At 36.5% G+C, this 24,761-nt stretch overlaps 1 protein-coding gene across 1 annotated transcript in view; it reads left to right on the top strand.

Annotated features, from left to right (window-relative positions):
- Nucleotides 1–24,761, top strand: part of MMP16 (matrix metallopeptidase 16) — a gene marked incomplete at both ends in the record, with an annotated part of 182,756 nt that overhangs the window by 130,565 nt on the left and 27,430 nt on the right. Inside the window, 2 exons of the mRNA XM_082479026.1 lie at nt 3,026–3,187; nt 6,126–6,343. Coding sequence (XP_082335152.1) covers nt 3,026–3,187; nt 6,126–6,343 — 380 coding nt within the window. The remainder of the gene's footprint in view (nt 1–3,025; nt 3,188–6,125; nt 6,344–24,761) is intronic.

The raw sequence follows: 24,761 nt of genomic DNA, 5'->3' as shown, positions 1-24,761 counted from the left end.
AAAAAACTAATTAGGAAAGGAAAAAGGACAGAAGCTAAGACGGTGGTAGGTCCTACCTGCGTTGGTCTCAGACAACGCATCTTGAACTGGTTTAAACTTCAGTTTCAACTGCACTAAGTTATTTGGGTCAGTTTAAATTCAGGACGCCCTGGAGACAATCGTGACTCTTGATGGAAATTGTTATGAATAATGGGGCTATTTGACTATAAGTAGAAAATATGTTCCCTGTTAAATCACTGTCACCCCAGGCAAGAATATTATTCTCCCAGCTCTTTCCTGTGACCTTCTCCCTTCCCCCCTTATCCATTTGCTCCAAGGGCCTCTCTATCTTTACCAGATTTAATAGCTCCCCTGATGGCTACAGGTTGTATTGCAGGAGGTGGAAATTACTTTTCATAGTCCTTTTGCCTTTCTCCCATTTGAACTTAGGCTTCGACTAAGTCCAGAGGGGGTAGTCAGATGATGAGTATCTTTCTTTTTTTTTTTTTTTTTGCATAATCGCCCCTATCCAAAAGACAAAGGGAGAAAGACATACTAAGAAACAGCCACCCCCTGCACAATATCTGTTCTCTGACATAGTCGCACTGTCATTTAGAAGTATTACTTTGGAAGTGCTCTACCATATGCTCATTATCTGTGATCCCAGAAGGAAGATATGCCAGTAGATGACAGTGTGTTCTATTTATTTCCCTGTTACTATGTAATTCACACTCCTTCAAGGTCAACATGGAACAAAATATGGAAATTCCTGGAGATCTTTATGGGGACTCAATGAGGACTGATATCCAAAGGATGTATTGATTCTTCACGCATTGCGTAACTGGCACAAATAGAGAGAAGCAGTAGACTCTTCCAAGACTATTTATTAACTGTGGTTTCTTGAAATTTTAGAAATTGTAACAAGTTCACATTCCCAGATCTCCTACCTCAAACAGTAGAGGTTGAGTAGCACATGTAAAACAGTCTTTGGTCTACTGATAATGACTGGCCTAATAACAGTTGGTAGAATCAAATAGTATTAATTTAAAACTATTTGAAAATGGATCAGTAAATACTGTGGTCAATTTATTAGCACAATTATTAATATAAGACATAGCCTGGTTAATATTCTTAATTATGATATAGGAAGCATAGGTCTAGGAGGCAAATTTGCCTTTCACAAGGTCTGAAAAGCAAAAGGAAGTTGCATCGTAAATAAGTGATTTAATGCCAACAAAGAAATATTTCATTCTAATAAACTTGGGTTAAAACTCTAATTTCCATAAAACACAGAAAAGAATTGAAAAATAATGTGAGACGTCACAGTACAATAGTTATAGTACAGTAACATCTTCTTCCTTCACATCTTTCCATCTTAAGCATATAATTTTTAAAAATTATATTAATTATTCCATTATGAGTGCAGAATGAAAACCTTTACAGGGTTGCTCCGGTGCATCACTTCCACTGCTGATGTTAGCTACAGAAGCTGTGGATTATTCATATGAGATAATGTCAAGATCACCTTTGACTGCATATAGAAGGGCAGATTCAGACATCAAAAGCATTTGTCACTGGGACAGTCAAGCTTCTCAAACCTGTTAAAAGAGCACATTGAGAATCTGCTTTTCTATAAAAAGAACTGCATCCAAGAAAAAATATTGTAATGAAAATATTTCATCTGGAAACCACGTAATTATAAATGATAGGATAAACTCCTCTCATTTCTGAAAGCACATTATGTCACATTAATTTTTGAAAGACATGATTTTTCTGCAGTTAAACTGAATAAAACAGCAAGAGCATTTAGTTTTCATATTTCCGGATTAAGAATCAGAAAGACATGAAAAGACTCTGTCAACTAAGCACATAGTTTTAGTTGTGACTGTTTCCATGCTTTCAATCAAACATTTATTTTAAAAACATCAGCATGGCCCCATATATCATGAAGACATCTACTGCCAAGTGTTTCCCCTTTCATATAATCTTGGGAAAAAGTTTATTTCTTCACGTCAACAAGAGAAAATACTTGAAAAATTATCTTTCTCCTGATGTAAAATGTTTTCCCAAAGTCTCATTATATGACATGTTGACTACAGACAGCATCTGTACAAACGACTCATAGAAAGATACGTTGAACTAAGTCTTAGATGAATAAAAATAGACAAAATTAATACCATAGAGGTCCAGCTCTGAATTTTTTATAAAATTAATCCCATTGGCTTTGCTTTGTGTTTGCTTCACAGAGTGCCATAATTCTACTGCCAAAACTTCTAGTTGTGCCTAATACATTGTAATAAAAAATTAAAAGGTGATTTTTAGAAGGGAATAACAAAAGAGCCAAATCAGTCTATAACAAGAATGGGTTATTTTATTTTTTAGACCTACAAAAATCGAAAAGTTCTAATACTTTTGTAAGCAGCTACACTTATGAGAGAATTACACAATGAAATAAATAAGAGCATCCTATTTTGAGAAGGATAGCACAACGATCATATTTTCCTCATTAGGATTTCAGTTATGGCAATTCAGAAATGGACAACGTCTACAAATAATCATCAGGGCTCTGGTTACAAGCGTTTGGATGACTAAGTTCCCTGTGTGGTTTGTCCTAAATAGGTAGTCCTCAGTTTGTGAAGTTTGCCACACACAGCAAGGATGTTTTCCTTTTGGAACTAAGTCTTGATGCAAGCATTTTCAGTCAGGTTTGATGCAACATCAACTTCAAGTCAGAAATTGCACGCAAGCCTAGACATGAGGTATGACACTTGAACCCTGGACTAACCACGTGCATCAGTTAGAAAAGATTACGCTTATGGTATCTGTAAGAGTATCATATATTATATGTAGCAATAATGGTTTCCTTGTTTAAAAAAGCGAAAGCCACCTTTGCCACCACATTATCTTTATGATTCACTATTAAGCATTACCTTGTAAAATTCAAATTCAGTGAAAATGTCTTTCAAGTGCAGAATCCTCCACTTGTGTTGTTTCTGTTACTATGCTATGGTTTCAAAGGTCTTTTTTCCTTTTCTTCTCTTCATAGGAAATGATCTGTTTCTAGTTGCAGTGCATGAACTGGGACATGCTCTGGGCTTGGAGCACTCTAATGATCCCACTGCAATCATGGCTCCATTTTACCAGTACATGGAAACTGATAACTTCAAACTACCTAATGACGATTTACAGGGCATCCAGAAGATATATGGTATGTCGTACTCTAATTAAGCAACATAAGGTTTTTTTGCTTCAGAATAGATTCGAGGTCCTCCTGTCCATACCACCTCTCCAAAAGAGTTCGTTAGTGTAGACTCTGCTGGTTGTTCTGCCAGAGGTCTTCTTGAGAGTAGGCCAAAGATTTTGATGAAGCTCTTTTACTTTGTTTCTCACTGTTCACAACTTGCATTCAATTTTGCACTCAGCTGGAATAGTAATTTTAAATGTTTTAAAAAAGACATAAAGAAAATATCTGCAAAAGGATCCCAACCAATGAAAATATTAAGAAATGTAAGCCTTTACCCATATCGAGCTTATTTCCACAGTAGTCCAAGCTTGTGTAACTGGATGAATTGGTTGCTTCTCATTTTATCAGTTACAGTAATAAACAGTACCCTGGGTGTACAAGATTTGTGGTCCCGGAAAAAAATGTTCTTGTGCTAAATACAGCAAATGGAGCTCAAAACAATGTTATTACCAACCCAAGATTTTGAGCTACCCGGGAGGGTAAAATATGTTTGGTTTGGTTTTTTGTGGCCTCATATAAGAGACACATGTGATGTAAATAAATTCTGCAGGAATTTAATTCAATCTGACAGAGCAAGGTAATTGAAAATTAAAAAAACAAACAAACAAACAAAAACCCCTATGACATTATTCTGATTATGGGTTGAATGTAACACTAACTCCCATATCACTGTTCCTTACATTTCCAAAGACATGGTTTTGTTCTTGGTTTTAAAGACTTTGAGTCTGCTGTTTTCTGTTAAATAGTCAGGATTTTTCTTTAAGAAGGTATTTTCTTTTTCTCTCCTACAGTTAAAAAGTCTGTGGTATCTGTATGTTAATGCAACGTATCCAGTACATATCATTTGGAATTGCCTTGCTTAATATTCCCGAGTTAATTTCGTATTGGGTTCAATTTTGTACTCATAATTATTTTCAGTTTAAAGTTTTGTCAGGTTTATATTGAATATTATCAGGGCCATTCCTTCTTTATCTTTACTCCTAGAAAGTACAATGATCATGTAGAAATACTGTACTGCTAACTAGAACACTGCAGCCTCCATGGGGTTTCTTATACTAACAAGCTTTTTAAAATATTATGTTAACAAGCACTGATAGATACTTTCATAAAGCATAAATAGCAATTTCAAAATGATTGGCTGATCAAGTTTTGTTTAGTTGTTTTTTTTTTCCCGTGTGATTAGCTGGAAAGAAGGTTGTTTCTCATGACCTCATAAGTTGGTAGTCTAGACTTAAGGGCTAGACAAGGATACTTTGCTGAAAACTAACTGCTAAGCTCTAACAGCTGTGGGCTATACATTAGGAGAAATGTGTTACCCCTGGGAAGTAATATCTGACATCACCACCAAATGGCATATGAAAACTTTGGTTTGGGGTTAAAAAACTTTCCAACATGAGCTACTGCAAACTGATTTCTTTGCTCCTTTTAAAATCAAGAAGTGATCTGGAATCATATGCCTCAATAAAAATGTCACAACTATTAAAATAATTACTTTGGTCTGCAGTGTTCTTCGAAACACCATTATTAACTGTAAATTATGAACGTCACAAGCCTTAAAACTCTGAATGAAATAAATGCCTTATTAAATTGTATGAAAACCATTTGGTGAGTTTAATATTTCCTTACATAGTCCATCTTGTTCTTTAAAAAGTATACTTTCTTTGCAAAAGTATCATAAATTCAAATGCTATTTGTGTGGGTTTTAGAGTTATCTTAGTATTCAAAACTCTTTCTGAAGCTGGTCATGAAAATGATATTTATTTTTTAAAGTCAAAATTGATTGTGTATTTAAATGATTTGGAGAGAGGCCTAAAGAAAATGAGCAAAACTAGAGTGCTCATCTTGTTTCCAGAAATCTTACAGATACAACTGAAACTTCTGATCTTTTTGTACATGGAAAATATAAGTAAACGTAGTAATATGTGTAGAAAGAGAAAGGCATTTTCAGTACACCTGTTGCAAGTCATTCAGTATGCCATTAGGGTTATGAATAACATCTGCCTAGGATGGCCATTTGACTTTCAGATACAGAAATTATGAGTGCTGTAGTCATTTCACCTGACAGAAAATGTATTTGAAAGAAGAAAAATTTTTTAAAACTGCTGTACAGAGTTTTAGTTTTTCACTTTAGTTCTTTTTAATCCATTAATCCTCAGAACAATTCCTTTAATCACCGGGTATCTAGCTTTGTAAGACTCACTGGAAAATAAAAAAAATAAAATAAGAAGTAATTAATTTCAGTATATTGAAGAAAACATATGAATTATGTTTTTTGTTTATATGAATGCCTAGGATTTGAAGTCCAGTTTCAAGAGCTCCTATACATAGCAAGGGGCATTGGGCAAAGATGGGAAAGTCCTGTTGCTAATGCACGTGACATTACATGGCCTACAAATTCGGTCAGTAGGAAATATATGTATATGTGAACTGACAAGTGGAAGTTAAAAACATGGGTTGAAAGGCCATTGACTGCTGATGATCTTATTAGGAACAGGTTTTTTGTTTTCCTTTATTTTGTACAATAGACAATGATTCTGTTTTAACAGTTCTTACTTGCTATTATATGCTATATGCTATTATATGCTATATAGTATATGCTATTAATTACTTCTCATCTGAAATGATGCTGGACTATGCAGCCTTTGCAGGTTTTATTGGAATGTTCCAATAAAGAAGGAAGATTCTGATAGTGAAAAGTAATTATTTTCTTCATTCATGACTTGATTTATGGTAGTTGTTCATTATAACCTGTAACAACACAGGAAAGGTATATTAGGTCACTTTTTCCATTCCCCTTCCACTGTAGGATTTACACTGCTTACAGCAGGTTTTTGTTGTATATTTCTTCTTTGAGCGCCGCTGGTGGGCATGTAAATTACATCCTGCTGCCATATTTTTAAAGGTCCGCCTGACAGGATCCCACCACCAACAAGACCTCTGCCAACAGTGCCCCCACATCGTTCAATCCCTCCAGCAGACCCGCGGAAGAATGACAGGCAACCTAAACCTCCCCGGCCACCCACTGGTGACAAACCTTCTTATCCCGGAGCCAAGCCTAACATCTGTGATGGGAACTTCAACACTCTGGCTATTCTTCGCCGGGAAATGTTTGTTTTCAAGGTAGGAGGCTGTGAATTTTTCAATGTTACATCAAATGTCTACATTTCTCCTTTTTTTTTTTTTTTTGTTTTAAAGCAAACCCTCATTTGTCATGACTCCACTTTCCCAGCCTGCTCACAGTTAGAAAGTTCAAGAAAGAAATTAAAAAAAAAATAAACATACACATGGCTTAAGCGTCTAGCAGAGGACTGCTGTAATGTTTTATTTTGGGAAAAAAAAAACACGTCAGCAGACACTGTAATACCTCAAAATGTAAGGGTAAATAAATGCTGCATGTTACGGAGAGATAAAAAGTGTAAATCAACTCATGAATAATAGGAATGATTTTGTTGGGAATACAGCCACATCCAGACATACAGTAGATACTGTGTCTTCAATGCCTTTTTTTTTTCCCCACAGAGCTATAATTTTAACTCTACAATTAGAGCTGCCATTTACAAAGGAATTTTGTCATTTTGTTGTGGTTGCATTGAAACCACAATATCTTAAGTAAAGGTCTTTGCCACAAAAATCTTATTGCAAATATGTCATTGTTTATTTCCGTTCATCTTCTTGCCCTGAGCTGAAAATGTGTTATATACAGCAAATTGAAATAAACAAACTGAGCTGAAAAGCAATCTTTTGATAGAAGGACTTAGGAGGATAATCTACAGTATGGTTTCCAGAAGGTATTGAATGTTGAAGAATAATTGCAGAATCATTATTATTCAGTCTCTTAAATCTTAAACAAATCTGCTGACAGGTAGTGCTGTGCAAATGTTCCAGAAACAAGCAACAAGATAATGTATTATTTTGAACTATTGGTGTGTCAAATTTGCTTAAGCAGTAGGAAGTGTGGGATCTTTGTTTTGTAAATATATGATACGATTCTTTTAAACTTCAACATTATAGGTAGAGAAGAAGGGCCTTTCACAGGAATAGATAACAGTTTTCCCTTCAGCGATAGTGTAAATACAAGGGAAGTGCAATGAATTTGTCCCAAAACATGGAGCTCCTAGTTCAATGGCTTTTGTTGTCTTTTCTGATAGGACTCATTTCTCCCTTATACATTTTCTTTTTATGTAATCTATCACTCCAGATAAAACTTATAAGTAATGCAACCCAGGCTTTCACTTTCTTTAGCATACCTGAAAAAATATTTACAAATAGCTTTACATAAGTTCATTCATAATTATTGAGCTACCTTCACAACCCGATGGGCAGAAAATACTTTTCCCATAAACACCTAAGGATTTTGCCAGTCCTGGGACTGTCAGCCCTTTCCATTTGGATAGATGGTATGTATTCAAACACTGGGAGGTCCTGAACCATCAGTCTTTTTATGACTAAAACTCAAAGGTTAAGGAAGAATCTAATTTTCTAGCTTGACATTAAACAGGATATTAAAATACCTACTTCAATCTCATGTTATCCACCTCAAGAGCAATAGAACATATTCTCATTTATTTTAGACATAAATCAACAAGTAGTGAAATGGTATCCCACTAATACAAAATTTCCTGTCTAGCCAAGTCTGTGTTCCCAGATAAATAGATTCACCCCCCTTACTAATCACTCTTACCTATTCTGATTGAAAATACAAATTATGTTTTCCCAAAAAATGTTTACTGCTTGCTGCCCTAACACTACATATTTACTGTACAATTTGAAAGCTTACTAGTGTGCAAACTGCATTTATGTTCCAAAATTAAAACTCCGTTCATGATCCACACCCTACTGAGGAAACATGGTAAAACTTTGTCAGTGAAAAATGACCGGTAACAGAGTGTTTGCGGATTTCATGTTTACAGTCTTGATTCTCCAAAACGAAGTTACTGCAATCATAAAAGCAACATGTTGGGAAGGGAAGAAATAAATGACATTTGTCCAGATTAACTTATTTAAGGGTCCCACAGTTCCTCTTTTCTCCTCTGAGAGCATGGCAAGGCATGACTTGGGTTAGCGTGCTAACCAGTGGAGTTTACTTAAGCATACAAATCTTGACTTTGTAGTCTCAGTGTCATTGAATGCTTGAGTTAGTAAACCTTAACTTTCTGATTTGTACATTAATTTGTTAATGAAGATTTTTGTCTGCTAAAGGAGTTGCATCACCTGCTTGATTTTCTTTTTTTTTTTTGGTGGGGTGAGGGGGAAGATGTTTTTTGGGGTGTGTGTGTGTAAGTATGGAAGGAACAGGAAAGGGGAGTAGGAATTAAAAAAGTCAGAGGTTGTTAGTAATTTTCAACTTGCTTTGCAGAATCTCAGAGGGGCAGGTTATAAGGAAAAGCCCAGCATGTCAGACTGTAGCAGGAGCAGGGAGGGAATTAATTCTCAGAAGGTATAAACAGGAATAGGGACTGAATTCAGGGAAAGCACTGAGCAATAGAGGAAGCGAAGCTGGAGGTTTTGCGGTCTGACACAACAAAAAAAACCAACCCTCTTTGCCCTTGCCCCTTAACGCTAGTGCAAGGATAGACTGGGAAGGGATGAGTGATGGGCTGAGAGCCAAGTACAGAGAGGTGGAGAAGAGCAGGGGATTGATGGCAGTACTGTACCAGGTGGAAACAATTAAAGAAGAATTATGACCTTCTTTGGAAGTATTATCGCTGGATAGTTCCCAGATGAGTTAAATTAATAAAGTTGGAGGCTAATCAAATGATATCCTTTTCTTTCTTTGTCTTTATCCACAGGTCTGTAATGATTGTGTAGTGGCAGATTTTACTGCCTTCTGAATGGCATGTATGCCATGTACCAATTTCAAATTGAAAATAGCCGCTTTTTTATCTCATAGGCAAGTCTCAAGCTCAGGAGCTCAATTTGCTTAAATAATCCTTGAAATTGCTTGGGAACTTAGCCACAGAGTTGAAGAATGTGAGCCCTTTTGAATAATTAAATTATAATTTAAACATAAAACTGAAACACGAAAGATAACAGTTTGAGATACACAACGGATTTTCATAGTAGATGAAAAACAATACTAATTTTAAGGAGATTTTTTTCTCTTGTCTGTTGAGTTATTAGATACACTTAAGAGTATCAGAACATTAGAAACAATCTCTATGTTCAGTCAAATCGACGAGGTTTGACTGTGGTTTTAAGACTATGGCATTCTCAAATGGATATATACAGAGTAAAACTGAATAGCAGCAAACTTAAATGGAAAATGGAATTTACACTTATCCATCCTTTTTTATTGTTTTGACATCACTTTGACAGAGTAAAACTCCTAGCAACACCTGATAAAAATTGTAGGAATTGAAGAGGAACTGTTCTTGATCTAACATGAACAGTAAACACAAAAGTAAAGCAGTCAACTTATTAAAGATTTCCCAAAGATCACCAAATAAAATTAGAATTGTGCCAATCAATTGGTTTGGTAGAAATGATTGGATTTTAAGGAAAACAAGATTATTTTTCATCAAGTATACACAGATTACTGACATATAAATGTACTGTCCCATAAGGACTTCTTCCTGAATTCTTTAAATTAGATGCCCTTAAACTGCCCCTCTAGCTGTAAGACTTGGGGACACAGTATGCTATAGAAGAAAAATATTAGTTAAAATCAATGTGTTGTAACTATTGGTTTCTGTTGTCATCAACTAATATTTTAAAGCGTATGAAATTTGTCTTAAATGAATGCATTTTTTTTAATTACTGCTATTATTTGACACGTTTGAAGTGGTATAGGCAACCATCACGACAGAAGAATTTCTATGCTAAAATACATGAGTGCCAAGTTTTTATCTTGAGATTGCAGTTAGCTTCTGTATTTATGCTGAAAGCAATTAGTATTTAGCTGTCACTCTCGTTTCCAATCTTTTCTCCAGCTATTTTCTCCCTCTGTTTAGTTAGAACTCCCCTGGGACACAGAAAATGGCTGAAAATGGAGAAAAACAAATTGGTCTTCCTTTTCTGGGAAAGTTGTGCAGAGTGGTATGACACTGTCTGCCTTTAATGGAAAAACCTCTCAGCCATTGTATATAGCAATATGTGGTATCTGACAATACTGTCTTCTCCTTAAAGTCTCCTGATAGTACATCTAGGGCTACTGCGTCATGAAAAGGAACCCCGTTGTCTAAGGTCACCAGAAAAGATCTATTAGTGAAGAAGTTTACAGCATATATTTCCACTTTCTTCCAGTGTTCTGTGCAATTCACACTGCTTTTCCAGTCTTCTGTAGCAAAACATTCTTGAAGATAACCTAGGATGTCCTATCAATAAAGGTACTTACGTGTAACACCTTCTGAATATTTTACACAGTTAAAAAACAAGTTGAAGGGATCCTGTGGTTGCACAGAATGTATTGGCTCTCAAAGGATGCAGATCAATTAACGCTGGTTGCTTATTCAATTGTTTTTGAGGTGTGTATAGCTTGTGTTTGACTCTACGTGTTGATTGTTCCTTGGCAACAAGATTACCTCTAGCCCTACTTCAGCAATCTGTGTTACTGCTCTTAATAACCTTTTTCTTTATGTCCTTTTCAGTTTCACAGATTTTAACAAAATCCTTAGTTTCTTGCACAGCTTACATCTAGAAAAGTAAGCACTAAACACGTGGAACTTGTCCTGCGTAATTAGCAAGTTAGAGGGACAGGTCACTGCTCTTTGTTTATGTGACACAGGTTTTTGCTTCACAGAAAAACATCTCATATAGTTTGCACTGGTCCTTTCTTTGTTTAATGCTAAATCCTTAAGAAACAAATGAATAGATCCTATATAATCTACAATGGTTTTAGCATTTCTGTTGGAATAGTTAACTCACTCCTTGAAGAAGCATTTTTAATCACTGTCATATACTAAGGTGTTTGTTGAAATCTAAGTATAAAAGAAAGAAGTTTGTCCATCAGACAAATAGCATTTACGGCTCAGAGAAAAGCCTTCTGAAACGTTAACATTACAGATGGTAGAATATGGAACCAATCTTAGAGAGGCCTTAACAGGCTGTATTTTACTATTTTATAGTAATTTCTCCTCAACTTGCAGAAATTTGTTTTCTGACTCTTGATCTGCTAAGAACCATTGTAAAAACATTTATGACATACCAAACAAGCCAAACCGATTAGGCTGTCATTACCCCTTGGCATTAGTTTAGACTGCAGTTGCTTTCATACATAACTGTATAGATGCCATTTAATATCCCTTTCAGAACTGTGTATTTATATAAAGTATGCTGTTAAACACAAAAGGAAAAAAAAAGCCCTGTTTCTTGATATGTGGCAAAAGGAATTTTTAAAGCATTTTAGCATTGGATATTTAATCGCAACTGGTAGGCTAATAACAAATCCGTGAGACAGAGGGAAAATACTAATAATAAAAAGTAGAGACAAAGAAACAGCTACAGTATGAGACTTGACTCCACTGTATTTGAAAGCAGACATTTTTTCAAAGCTCTTCTGGTCTGTTTGTATAGCTGTTTTTTGTCATGTGATTCTGTGGATGTCTGGGCTGCCAGTTGTAGCCTGGGAAATTTCAGCAGAGGATGCTGTGGAAGGAGACACTCTGGGATCTGAGAGGGAAAACCACTTAACTTCGCAGCTTTGAAAGACTGCGAACAGGAGGTCAGAAATAGCTATGTCTGCAGAGAGTGGACTCCTTTCCCTGTACTTTTTGTATCATCGTGTTAGGAAGAACAATCTGGTGGAATTTGCCTTTTGTTAACTCATAAGGGAGGAGAGCTGCTTTAATTCAGGTAGTTCAGGTTGTATGTTGAAAAGGAAGGAGAAAAGCAGCAAAAAAATCATTGGGGATTTCATTGTATCACGGTAGACCAAGGCTATTGGAAACGTTTAGGATGGATGTTTTGTGGAACAAAAAACAAATTGTAGGATGTCATGAAGGAAAAAAAACAGAGACCTTCTGGAATGATAAAAAGTCATAGCTTGTATATTTTTGATAACTGGATACTTTCACTGACGGATGTAAAAATATTTTCCAAATGTTACCTAAACCTTTCAGTTTGCTTCTAAGTTAGGTAAAGGTTTTAGCTAACACATTTCACAGGTTTAAAATGTAAAACACAGCCTGTTCATCACTGTATGGAAAGTAAGTAGTATATTCCATCCAGCTGCAGATGAATTTAAACAAGAATGTAATCACCTGGGCAATAATTGTACCAAAATAATTCAGTTAAAAATCATTCTACCCTCTTGCCTTTTAAATAATTGTCTTGGACTTTATGACATAGTTTTATGTCAACCCAGTCATAGCTATATTTGTTATCTAGCACTTACTAACCTACAGGTTTATTTGTACACATATAAACAATATGTGTAAGAAGTTCTAAAAAAATCATAGCTATATTATTAGGGCTTTATTTACAAGAGCATCAGTGTAATGGATACATATTATTGAAACGTGTAAGCAACTTGAACTGATTAACTATCTGTACTATCTGGCTAATAATATTCCTATTATTCATGCACTAGCCCATTGGAAAATATAACCTTAGCAGGATGCATGACTCAGTATCTTCAGCAGGGCTTTAGATTTGTCGGAAGAAAGAGTAGTATTTCTTTCCCCAAAGGCTATGTTTTCATTGGCAAACAATGTCATGTAAAAGGATTTGATCAGTAGCAGAGCAGATGGTACTGAGCTCCTCTCATGTCCATCCTATGTGCTTTGCTTTTAGTTAAATACAGCCTGTCCTCTGAGGCCAAACAGTTCCACTATACATGTGGTTCAGATTTTTCTGAAGGGCAGCGATCCCTGGGACACTGGTGTCCTTGACTGTGGACCCCTTGAGAGTGTACCACACAAGTGTTTCATCTAATGCAAGTGGTGTTACCGCCTTGTTAACATGGAATTGCTCACACCATCTTGACCCAAATAAACCCTCACATGCAAAACACATATTATTATTTCTCCTCATACCATTTTTTGCATGACACAACGGTACATGTTGCTTGACTACCTCCGTACTACAAGTCTGAACGATGTGCATTGCAATACAGTCCAGGAACAAGGGGTAGATTTAACAGCTGTGCCGAGGCATCACCTTGACTTTACAGGTTAATATACTTCTGAATTTTCTTTTTCCTGAGAGAAAAACAGGGCAGAATGCCTTGCTTAAATTCAATCTAGACATAAGAAAAAGCTTTTTCATTGTAAATCCTTACAGAATAAACACTGGAAAAGGTTGTCCAGAGAGGTTGTTTAGTGTCCATCTTTGGAGATAATCAAAAGCTGCCTGGACATAGTCAACTGGCTGTAGCTAACTCTGCTTTGAGCAAAGGAGGGAGATGGATCTCCAGAGGTGCCTTCCAACCTCAACCTTTCTGTGATTTTGTGTAGCAATTGAAATATGAGCACTAAAAAGACATAGCCTCCCAAAATGTTTGTGTTACCTGTTTTCCCACCTTTCTTCCAAAAGAGGGGTTGCGTATTTCTTCATACTCCTGCAAAACCTGCAGAGGTCGCTTCCAACCTCAGTCATTCTGTGATTCTGTGAATCCACTGAAATTTGACTGTTTCACCCCCTCATTTCCTAGTAGCATCTGATCCATCATCTCTTTTGGGGTATGGCCCTCACAGACAATAGCTAGTGAGATTTGGTCAGGAGATTGTTTTGTGACTTCTGTATTCAGCTCAGAAGAGACCACACAGGGGAGATTGGGGTGTGTGGCTGCTGCTCACAAAGCAATAACAAGGGAACTGCAGGAGAAGTGGTGTCCACCCTTTCCAGCTGTGCAAGACAGATCCTCTGCTGTCTTCGTCCCCTGCCACAGCTTTCAGGGGAAATCACCTTCATTTCTAGGGTCAGGCTCTGGGCTAAAATACTTTATTCAAAGATTGACTTGGTCCCGTCCCTGTGAGACTCTCACCATGTCATGATGATCTGTTAATACCCACACAATGCACTCCGTACCCCAGAGAGTCCTCACAGATTAGGAGGAGGTACTTCAGACTCTTCAAGAGTTTTCACAAAGGGGTGGACAGAACTGAGTTTAACAGAAATACTCAAGTACTTATGCGAACCCATATACAAATGTGGCAGGATTTGGGATGATGTTCCTAAAGGTTTGTACAGTTAAACATGAATCTCAACAGGTTCTTATTTCCGATTTAGTTTTAATATGATAAATAGTGAAAAATTTGAGACTAAGCATTTGTAAATCATAGGCCAAAATTCCAAGACTCAGTCATTCTTTAGAAGCATTTTTTGATTGATTTTTTTTTTATAGAGTTGAATTGGTGGAATCTGAAGATGTCTGCTACTGTCTTTATGCAAAAGGATAGAGTGGGTCAAATTTTTATGTATTCTTAGGAAAGTACTTGTAACTGAATAAAAAATAGAATTATGACTTTTTCTTGATCCCCCAAAAATAATCAACAGGATCATCCAACAAATGATAGCATGCTTATATGGTGCTTGTGTATTAGGATTGCTATTTTTCTTAGTCATTGAATTTAACTGTTCCTTTTTTCATCCCATATGTCAACAGGTTGTTCTGAACTCTAGTTGACCATTAACTTAATTGTGCTTTCAATCAGAACGAGTTTTACATACTATCAAATGCAACAAATACAGAACAGTTATAGTTCTGCATAGCACTATTAAATAAGCAAAAGACATTAAAAATATAGATAAACAAATGCATGTGAAAGACTTTGATGTGGCAGATTACTTTTTACGAATAACTCAAGCCTAGACAGAGAATCTCAATGAGGAAAAGCTATCAGTGGGCATAATCCCTTGAGTAAGGACTAATGAAGTGAATTGAACTTAAAAGATCAAATCCTGATTTTTTTTCCTTTACAGTTACAATATTTCCTTGCTACAGTCAGAGAATCCTGTGGCCCTATTAATTTTTCACTTGTTATTTTACTGCAACAAAAATGACTAAAAAAATCTTTAACTGAATACTGGGGTTCAAGAGGTATTTAATTTTGTAGAACTTGCCTGTTTTCAGAGACTCAGTGTTTGAGTGAACTGATTAAAATTATTTCATTGGCAGGAGAATAGAAAAAAGCATTATTGACAAAAAATAATTGCAAAACCTCGCAGCAAGGAATAATCTAAAATTACATGCAGGCATATCTTCAAATTTGTACCACCAGCAAGTGTTATCTTGTAGTATTAACAATACATTTTAATTGGGCCTACATCCTAATGGAACCAAAGGGAGTAATTGCAGAAACACTTCAAGCACAAGGCTTAATTAAAATTTCTTGTTGTACAAAATTGTGGCCTTTCAACTAATTTAGGTAAACATTTTGGGAAACAATTGGAATGGCTTGTAATGTAAGCTTTTTCAAGCAGTAGTATTGATCAGTCTTGGAAATGAGGTGACAGTGAGGTGGATTGAGAGTTGGCTGCGGGACAGGACTCAGAGGGTTGTGATCAGCGGCACAGAGTCTAGTTGGAGGCCTGTAACCAGTGGTGTCCCCCAGGGGTCAATACTCGGTCCTATTTTGTTTAATATATTCATTAATGACCTGGATGAGGGGACAGAGTGTATCCTCAGCAAGTTTGCTGATGATACCAAACTGGGTGGGGTGGCTGACACCCCAGAGGGCTGTGCTGCCATCCAGCGTGACCTGGACAGGCTGGAGAGCTGGGCAGAGAAGAACCTAATGAGGTTCAACAAAACCAAGTGCAAGGTCCTGCACCTGGGGAGGAAGAATGCTAGGCACCAGTACAGGTTAGGGGCTTACCTGCTGGGAGATAGCTTGGAGGAGAAGGATCTGGGGGTTGTGGTAGACAGTAAATTATCCATGGCCCAGCAATGTGCCCTTGTCGCCAAAAAGGCCAATGGAATCCTGGGCTGCATAGGGAAGAGTGTGGCCAGTAGGTCGAGGGAGGTCATTCTCCCCCTCTACTCGGCACTGGTGAGGCCACAACTGGAATACTGTGTCCAGTTTTGGGCTCCCCAGTTCAAGAGGGACAGGGAACTGCTGGAGCGAGTCCAGCGAAGGGCAACTAAGATGATTAAGGGCTTGGAGCACCTCCCTTATGAGGAAAGGCTGAGAGAGCTGGGACTCTTTAGCCTGGAGAAGAGAAGGCTGAGGGGAGACCTGATTATGGCATACAAGTATCTAAAGGGTGGGTTGAAGAAGGATGGAGCCAGGCTCTTTTCATTGGTTCCAAGTGACAGGACGAGGGGCAATGGGCACAAGTTAGAACACAGGAAGTTCCGTTCAAATACACGGAAACAGTTCTTTACGGTTCGGGTGACAGAGCACTGGAACAGGCTGCCCAGGGAGGTTGTGGAGTCCCCTTCCCTGGAGATTTTCAAGACCCGCCTGGATGCAGTCCTGAGAAATGTGCTCTAGGCAATCCTGCTTTAGCAGGAGAGTTGGACTAGATGATCTCTAGAGGTCCCTTCCAACTCTGATAATTCTGTGATTCTGTGATTCTGTGATTCTGTGATTCTGTGAAATGGTTGCTTTATCTTGATTTACAGCTAAAGCTTTATATTCCAGAAGTATTTATACATTTTTAATTTCTTTTTTCTTTTTTTTTTTTTTATCTTTTCAAGGGGTTGAGAGCCCACAATAGTTTAGCAGGCATTTAAATTAAAAGAAACTAATCTCATTTGTTCCTCTGAATTAGCCATTTCCTATACAAAACACTGCACTACTGAAGAGCTGAGATCTTCATTATTTAACATGATTGTTAAATCTATTATTAGAACAACATCCATGTTTATTTTTTTGAAAATCAGTGAAACACTATTCACACTATAGAAAATCTATTGAAAAATATCAAAAAGTTATAGCAGATATTTAATTTAAATCCTATATTTTCTTGGTTTTTATAAGCTATAGCTTGAATATTTTTTAAATGTTGCCTTCCTTGCTTACTGAGTGGAAACTCAGCCCAGTTGAAAGTAATGGAAAAAAAATCCATTGACTGTAACAGATTCAAGATTTCACTTAGAATTAAATATCTTTGACATGACAAGGAGACTATCTATTTCGAGTAATACACATGAGGTAAAATAACACAAGAAACAGCAGATTAATTTGTAATACCACGCATATGAAATAAAAAATTGTTTTCCTATACAAAATCAAACTTGATTAGACTACTTGTCTAGTCTATAAATCAAAGTGAGACAGGGGTCATTTTAATTAATCATTTGGCATATCTGTCCGGTGAGAATATCTTCACTGAGGAGAATAGACTGCATTAGGTCAAAGGTTATACTTGATAATAACAAAGTTCAACCCTGTCCCATTCTCCCTAACAGTTCACCAGTGTTTCTCCTCAATCTTATCACAATGGAGCCTTTGCTGACATTTTGGAGTGATGTCTGGCCAGCCCTTTATAACATGTACAGCCATTTACTGCTTCAAATTAAACATTCACGCCTTATCTGTAATCAGATGTAATTTACAATATTGGATATTCATATAGAAATTCCTTCACTTTCTTCATGATCTAATCCCTGTATCTGAATGACAGAGACAGTGAGCAAAGGCAATCGAATATCTACCATTTTCATGTTTGTGTTGTCATGACAGATATCGCTGTTGGCTGCTCTTTGCTGGATATACCACTCTTAATAGCCTGTTTTTCTCCTTGGCCATTGCTCTCAAACTCAAAGCTGAGTCACTCCAAGGATATTGCTCTTCACCCACGGATTACAGTGGGAACTTCTACAGTCTTTTTCTAATCCTGCCACTTCCACTGGGAAGAAGATTTACTCAGCCTTGCCCCATGCTACTCAAAGATAGATTTGGCACCCTGATTTTTTTATTTTTGTTGTCAGCACAATTTCATAGATCACAAGCATTAAACTGAGATTAGGCAGCGTATATTAGTGTCTCAGCTTGCAGCGCCTTCAATCAAAAATAACCCCCATACAGACACTTGTAGCATTTATTATGTCATGTCTTCCCCTGTTTTCATATGTTACTTCTCTGAAGGTAACATATGAAAACATATCATCTTATCAGAGCTCGTTTTTTAAGTCATACCCTAAACAACAGGAAAAATTGAGCTATCAGCAACACATATTCAGTTTGCATTGTATGATTATTTTAGGTCTTCAGAGGTGCAACAAATGTCAATGTGAGAGTTACCAATGCAGCTGTTTTCATGCATTGTACTCGTGCATGTGTGTATGACACGTACACTGGGACATAGCTCATGTTGTGTCCTCATCCACTAACTTCCATCTTTCTTTTGAACTCGTAATGTTACTGTTCTATTAGGAATGTTTTGTGCCATTTTCTTTTATTCTTTAAATATTTTTTACTTCTTACTTTCCTGTGAATGATTTCCTATTATTAGTCACAGAATCATAGAATCATAGAATGGTTTGGATTGGAAGGGACCTTCAAAGATCATCTAGTCCAACCCCCCTGCCATGGGCAGAGACATACATATGGATATGGAGAGAAACACAGATGTGTATGAATTTGTGAGTCTGACAGAAATATGAAAAGACAGGTGATATAGTGATAAATCATATAAATAACATAAATATATCACCAATCATTTGAGAGTAAAAAGATCACTGCTTAAAGGAAATGAAAACTGTATTACATCTAAGAAAAATATTTGGAGTACTAATTTCTGTGTTCCTACAATATCAAGGACAGATTTTTGATAGTTGGTTTTGGCTAATCTTGATGGATATAGTTTGTTACTCCCTCATATTCACAAGCTTTTGGCCAAAAAGGGTGAAAGATAATGACTTATCATGCAATTAAATTAAATCATATCAATTAAATGTTTTAATTCCACATTTATAAGATACTTAAAAGCTTCCTGTAGCTGGAAATTATGCTAAACGATCTTCTAGACATCCACAGTTCACAATCCACAAGCTATTCATGTCGGTGAACATTATTTTTCACTGAGGGGATCCTTCTGTACTCTATTTGGAGTTTTCCATTCTTCTTGGTTTGCCAGTGGTATCTAGCTGGGTTAAAGAAACTAGAAACAAGTATTTTTGGCTTAATCACAGTTTCCCCATTTGGCTTCTTTCAGTGTTTTCCCTGCCTACATCTAGAAATTTTGATGAAGCAGGTTATACCTTCTCTTGGATTGTCAGTAACTTTTGGCTATCTAGGCCCACAGCCTCCATCCCATGCTGATTTAATGCCTATGGGAGTAAAAATAAAGAAAGGGAGTTGACTTTGCTCTCCTCTGGCTTTTTTGATTTTCAGGGAGTGCCCGAGTCATTACAAAGAACCTGATGTCTCAGACATGTTTGTAGTAGTTGTTAAAATAGTCTGCTCACCCCTCAGGCAGATGGTGGAGTATCATATTACAAGTGATAAAGTGATAAGGGCAGACAAGTAGAGAAACACAATTATTCTGATTTCATTAGAACAGTTGGTCTGACAAAGATAAGTCTGTCCTGGACCATTTTCACATATTTGTATGTCTATTCCTTACAAATGGGGAGTCAACAATTTCAGAAATTTCAGACTGATGAGAAAGAGTATAATTCGGGGGGGGGGGGGGGGGGGGCGAGTTACAGGAAAAATTGTAGGCACCTAAACCCAAATATTCCTTATTCTCTTTTCATGGCCCAAGATGGATAGCAAAAATAAATTACAAACAACTGTGAAAGAAAAAAAAAATCCTTAATTTTTCTATAGGATCCTAGGTGGTACACTTTGTCTTCTCCAGGAAGGAGGTTTCTGTTCTAAGGTCAGTGCTATTGTTGGTAAGGCAATATAGCATAGTGTCAGGGGATCCTGTGCAGCTGGGAAAAGATTCTTGAAAATACTTTTATGCTGATAGCCTGTTTATGTCTAGGGAATTGGACATATTTCTTTTTTCAAATCCTCTTGGCAATTTTATTAAAGGGAAAAAGGTAGTCCAAAGTTCTTGCTACTCCTTTTTTTAAAATGAAACAGTAAAAGAGGCTGTAAAAGGGTGGAAGAAAAGTGGAGAGTATGACATATAATATCAGCAATGACTTGGAGAATGAAGGGAGTTGTAAAATTAATTATTATTGAGCTTTCAAATAGAATAGGGGTTCACATGTTTGTCATATTTAAGCTAGCAAACTGTCATAGAAAGGTATTGGTTATTTAGTTTCCCACAGAGTGTATCAAGAGGGGAATGTGTTAGTGTAAGAGGAGTTCCAAGAAGAAGGTGTTGGTAAATGGAAAAGGAGATTTCACTCATCTGAGCATTATATTCATCATATATCCTGTGATATTTCCAAGAACCATGATCATGTGTTGACACAGCCTGTATAAATGCAGGCCTCTCAGAAAGCAATCTTCATTCCGACTCGCTTTTACAGTATTTGTACAAAGACTTAGGACAGCTACTGCAAAGCAGATATCTTCACCTCATATTCTTATGCAACTACTTCTTAAAGCTTTTCACCCCTGTTCATTGTTTAGCCCCTCCTATACACCTGACTGGTTTCAAAGACTGACCTATCAAGTATCCTTTGTTCAAATAATATTACATAGACAGTTGCATGTATTAATGAAAACGTCATAGATTTTGCATTTGAGTCATCATTGCTAGAATATTTGCCATTTAAGTATAACATATACCTCAGTAGAACACTTTTCTCTCAATGCCAGGAGAAAGGTTTTCAGTTTTAATCAAGAAAATTAGTAATTTTTTAACAATAAAAATTGCCCAATTTTCTCATGTTTCCATGGTACAGAATGCACCATTGACTGTTACGTGAACTCCCTATGACAACAGGCAACAGAACTGGGTTCGAGAAAATTCACAGATGGTTTTGTAGGCTCAAAATGCAAAGACTACTGGGGAAATAAACAGTCAACTGCTCTGTAAGGGCCTAATACTCATTCTGTGGATGAAGGGTTTCGTGCAGTACTTCATATGCATGTGCTGTTACCTACAGAGCATTAGAGGGAATGTGAGCATTCCAGAGATTCCTGGCCGCAAGCCTAGATTTCATGTCTTTAGAGGTCTTTATTGTGCCTTTTTTATGGCTGGCTGTTTCTTCATATTGGATCATCATCATGTGGCAACGGGAACATTTTATAGAGTCTCAGTCATTTTAGCTATTTGGACAAAATCAGAACGCATTAAAATGCTGAATTCAGTTAGGAATACAGAAACCCACCCAAAGGGAGATAGTTTGTTGTGTTTTTTTTTTTAATGGAATCATCACTTGGGAAAGATAAAACATAGATAACATGACTCTCATACCTGAATTGTTACCATTAATATGTTCTGGAACACATCAGAAAAGCAATAGCACTGCACAATATCATCTGCAGCTGCACCATAGTGCAAGGTCTGTAGCTGTCAGACTTGTAATCTGAATAGATAAGTTCTGATGTGGAAGATTTTCCAGGAAGAGCCCAGTGCTCTTGGAAGTATATGATAGTGTTATAGTACATGGTAATCTTCCACATAAAGCCCCGATCAACCCATGGTGTTATTAGAGGTCTCTAAAATTGCTGGATTTCATGTGTGATATAAGATCTAGTGTCACCCAGCTGCTGGTTGTAACCAAAGACTCTGTAGAACATTTTAAAAGTATTCTGCATAACAGTTTTCCCTTGAACTGAAAGTATTCTATAGGTACTTACAGGTTTTGATTGCTTCACAGTAGTTTTGAAAGGTTAACGTATACAAAGAAAATGTATAAATGCCATTTCTACTGTCTACACAGGAGAAATAGAGAAGACAGATGGATATGCATCGAAAATTTTATAAAAAGCTCACATACAATTTGATAATGAAGAAATTATAAAAATAAAATACATATATGAGTAAGACTGAAAGAATTAAAAAAAAAAATATAATGAAAGAATCATTTACCACTAAGAACAGAGCTGTAACAAAATGAGGATACGATAAATCAAAATTAAATACTAACCAAATGTACATCAGTGTTCTTAAATTAATTACTTCCATAGAACACCAAATACTAATAGCAGTCTTGAGATGTCTATTTTAGAATGAATTTGTTCATATGCAGTAATTTAAATTTGTTAGTTTGAAATGTATAGAGATTTTTTTTTAAAACTATTTAATCTGCACTGGAAATGGCAACTACCCTTTGCAGTGCAGATGAAAGTAAGTTAGTTACTGCACTCAGCTGAGCAGAGATAGGAAAGGGCCAGGATTTAAATCAAGACGTCTTCCAAAAGAGAACTATAGCCGTGATTGTGGATGCCTCTGCAAGTAGGCTGTGTTCATTACATTCATTTAAAGAGGTCATTTCTCTGGCAGTTCTTTCTGAATTATACCAAGCCTGTTTCCTTAAAAGAAAAATAGTTTTAAAAAATATTAATGGCCTCTTTGAGCATTTTTTTAAGCCTAAGATCTATTTTTAAGAGCTTTTTTTCTTTGTGTGTGTGTGTGTATGTCTTATACGTTCAATATTCGAGGAAGCACACAGAGTATTTGGATATACTGATAGTTAACCAAATAGATGTCCAAAACCATTTCTGCACAGCAAATGACCAAACTGCATGAGGTACTTGGCTGAATATTTTGTTATATTTTGTTTAGGAAGAGGTAATGTAAGTTCACAGTATTGTACACTTTTTTCATATTTGCCTTGTAATGTGCAAGATATTTAGCAAAATTTCAATGTACGATACCCCAAATAAACTTCACAGTTATATTCCAAAACCAGCAATAGTTTTATATTCCTTTTATGTTGATGATTTTAGGCAAAATAACCCCTCTTTGAAAGAGTTGAACAACGGATGTTGTCTTTCAAATGAGAAAAATATATCACGGAAGAGTGATTTGCAGGATCTAGTCTAAATACGAATGGGTGTTTTTCAAAGCGTGTTGAAGAACTGCTGAATTATTGTATAGCTTGTTGTCAGGCATTCAGTATCACTCTTTGCGTATTGGAAATAAAATCAGAAATTCTTCAGATCTGCTCCTGAAGATGAAAGTGTTTTGAATATAAAAAAACCCAAACCCTCTGAGTGGGGAGCAATGCTTTTGCCCTTACTTAAATACATTACCACAGGGGCAGCAGCAGCTCGGCTGAGGGGCTCAGCTTGTCCTGAGGGAGATCCGTTGGAACCGGCTGGAACCCTCTGGAACCGGCTGTGTCCGGCACGGGGCAGCCCTAGCCTGCCCTCAGAGAGGCCACCCCACAGATCCCCCACTAACACCCCGTATAAATGGCCAAAGTGAGCATTAAAGGAAGAGTAAAAGAAGGAAGCTTATAGAGAAAAGAAGAAATTCAAAGATAAATGAAGGAGGAGGAACTCCTCATCTTGGATCTACCACCGTGCAACACCAGAAGTGGGAAAACTGGGATGCAGCTGGTAGCACTTTATTGAAATTACTACAAAAAGTCAGGAGAGGTTTCAGAGGGATTACCAGTGTTTTGGCTAATCGACCATACTTAAGAATAAGTATATATAATATATATATAATAAGAATAAGTATATATAATATATATATAATTATACATATTATATATATATAATTAAGAATAATAATATAAGAATAATATAAGAAGAAGAAGAATAATACTTTAAGGAAATGGTTTTGCTCCAGCTTCAGTCAGAGTTCCTCTTGTTAAATCCTGTCATTCTGGTGGTGCATAATCCAGAATCAGACTTCAGGTGAGCACATTGCAGTTTTCTTGTATATAGTGTCCATGAAGGAGATTTAAACATCAGTTTACAAACTGACGGGGGGGGGGAGTTTTCTCTTGTAAAAAGAGACAGACTATATAGGGAGTGCCATAGGCCTTTGACTCCTTTGGAAAAAGAAATGTTATTTTTCGAATTTTCCCTAATCTTTGAAGCCTAATGGCTGGATTACTGCAGGTTTTTTTTTTTAAAAAAAAAAAAAAAGAAAAGAAAAAAAAGCATAGCTATAGATTTCAGCGTGAGCAGTGAGCAATGAAAAACAGTTTTGCACACATCACAAATGAGTAAAAGTGGCTACATAGGTCAATAGTTGGGGCTAAGAATATGAAGCCAAGAAGGTAGATTTTAACATAATCAGAGCCATTGTTGACATTGAATAAATTATTTGACATTACTTTACTTTGTCAGTTACATAGAAAAAGAATAGATAATAGAAAAAAAAAATACGTTGCTCCTTAGCAAAGACTTCCTAGAGAATATCACTAGATAATTTTTTTTTTCTTGGAAATGTATTTACACCAGTGAACTTTTTATGTCAGTGGCTTAGCTGAAGACAGACACTTTACAGCGGGCTCAGTGTAGTACTTCCCATAAACAACAAACGGGCAAGTTACCAGTTTTTCACTTGGTCCTACTCTGAGTTACAGCATTTAGTTCTTTTGCTTATGGTGTTGGTTAGCATTAACATGTTGTTAAGAAAAAGAATGAGATCATAACAAACAGCGGCTTTAATTTGTCTGGAGCAGTGCTTCAGTGTCTGATTAGATGCCAATAATAAATGGTAATTAACAGTGGTTAATAAGGAAGTACATTCCTTGTTAGGGAATGTAAGGAAGCAACAGAACTAGCAATAGCATTTGGTGATGGTTTTGCATCCCTTTGTTTTGGATACAGTGAGTTGGTCT

Source organism: Vanellus vanellus (genome assembly GCF_965231255.1).
Source record: "Vanellus vanellus genome assembly, chromosome: 2".
Lineage (NCBI taxonomy): Eukaryota > Metazoa > Chordata > Aves > Charadriiformes > Charadriidae > Vanellus > Vanellus vanellus.
Note: the sequence above shows the minus strand (reverse complement) of the source record. Positions and strands in the feature narration are given on the sequence as shown.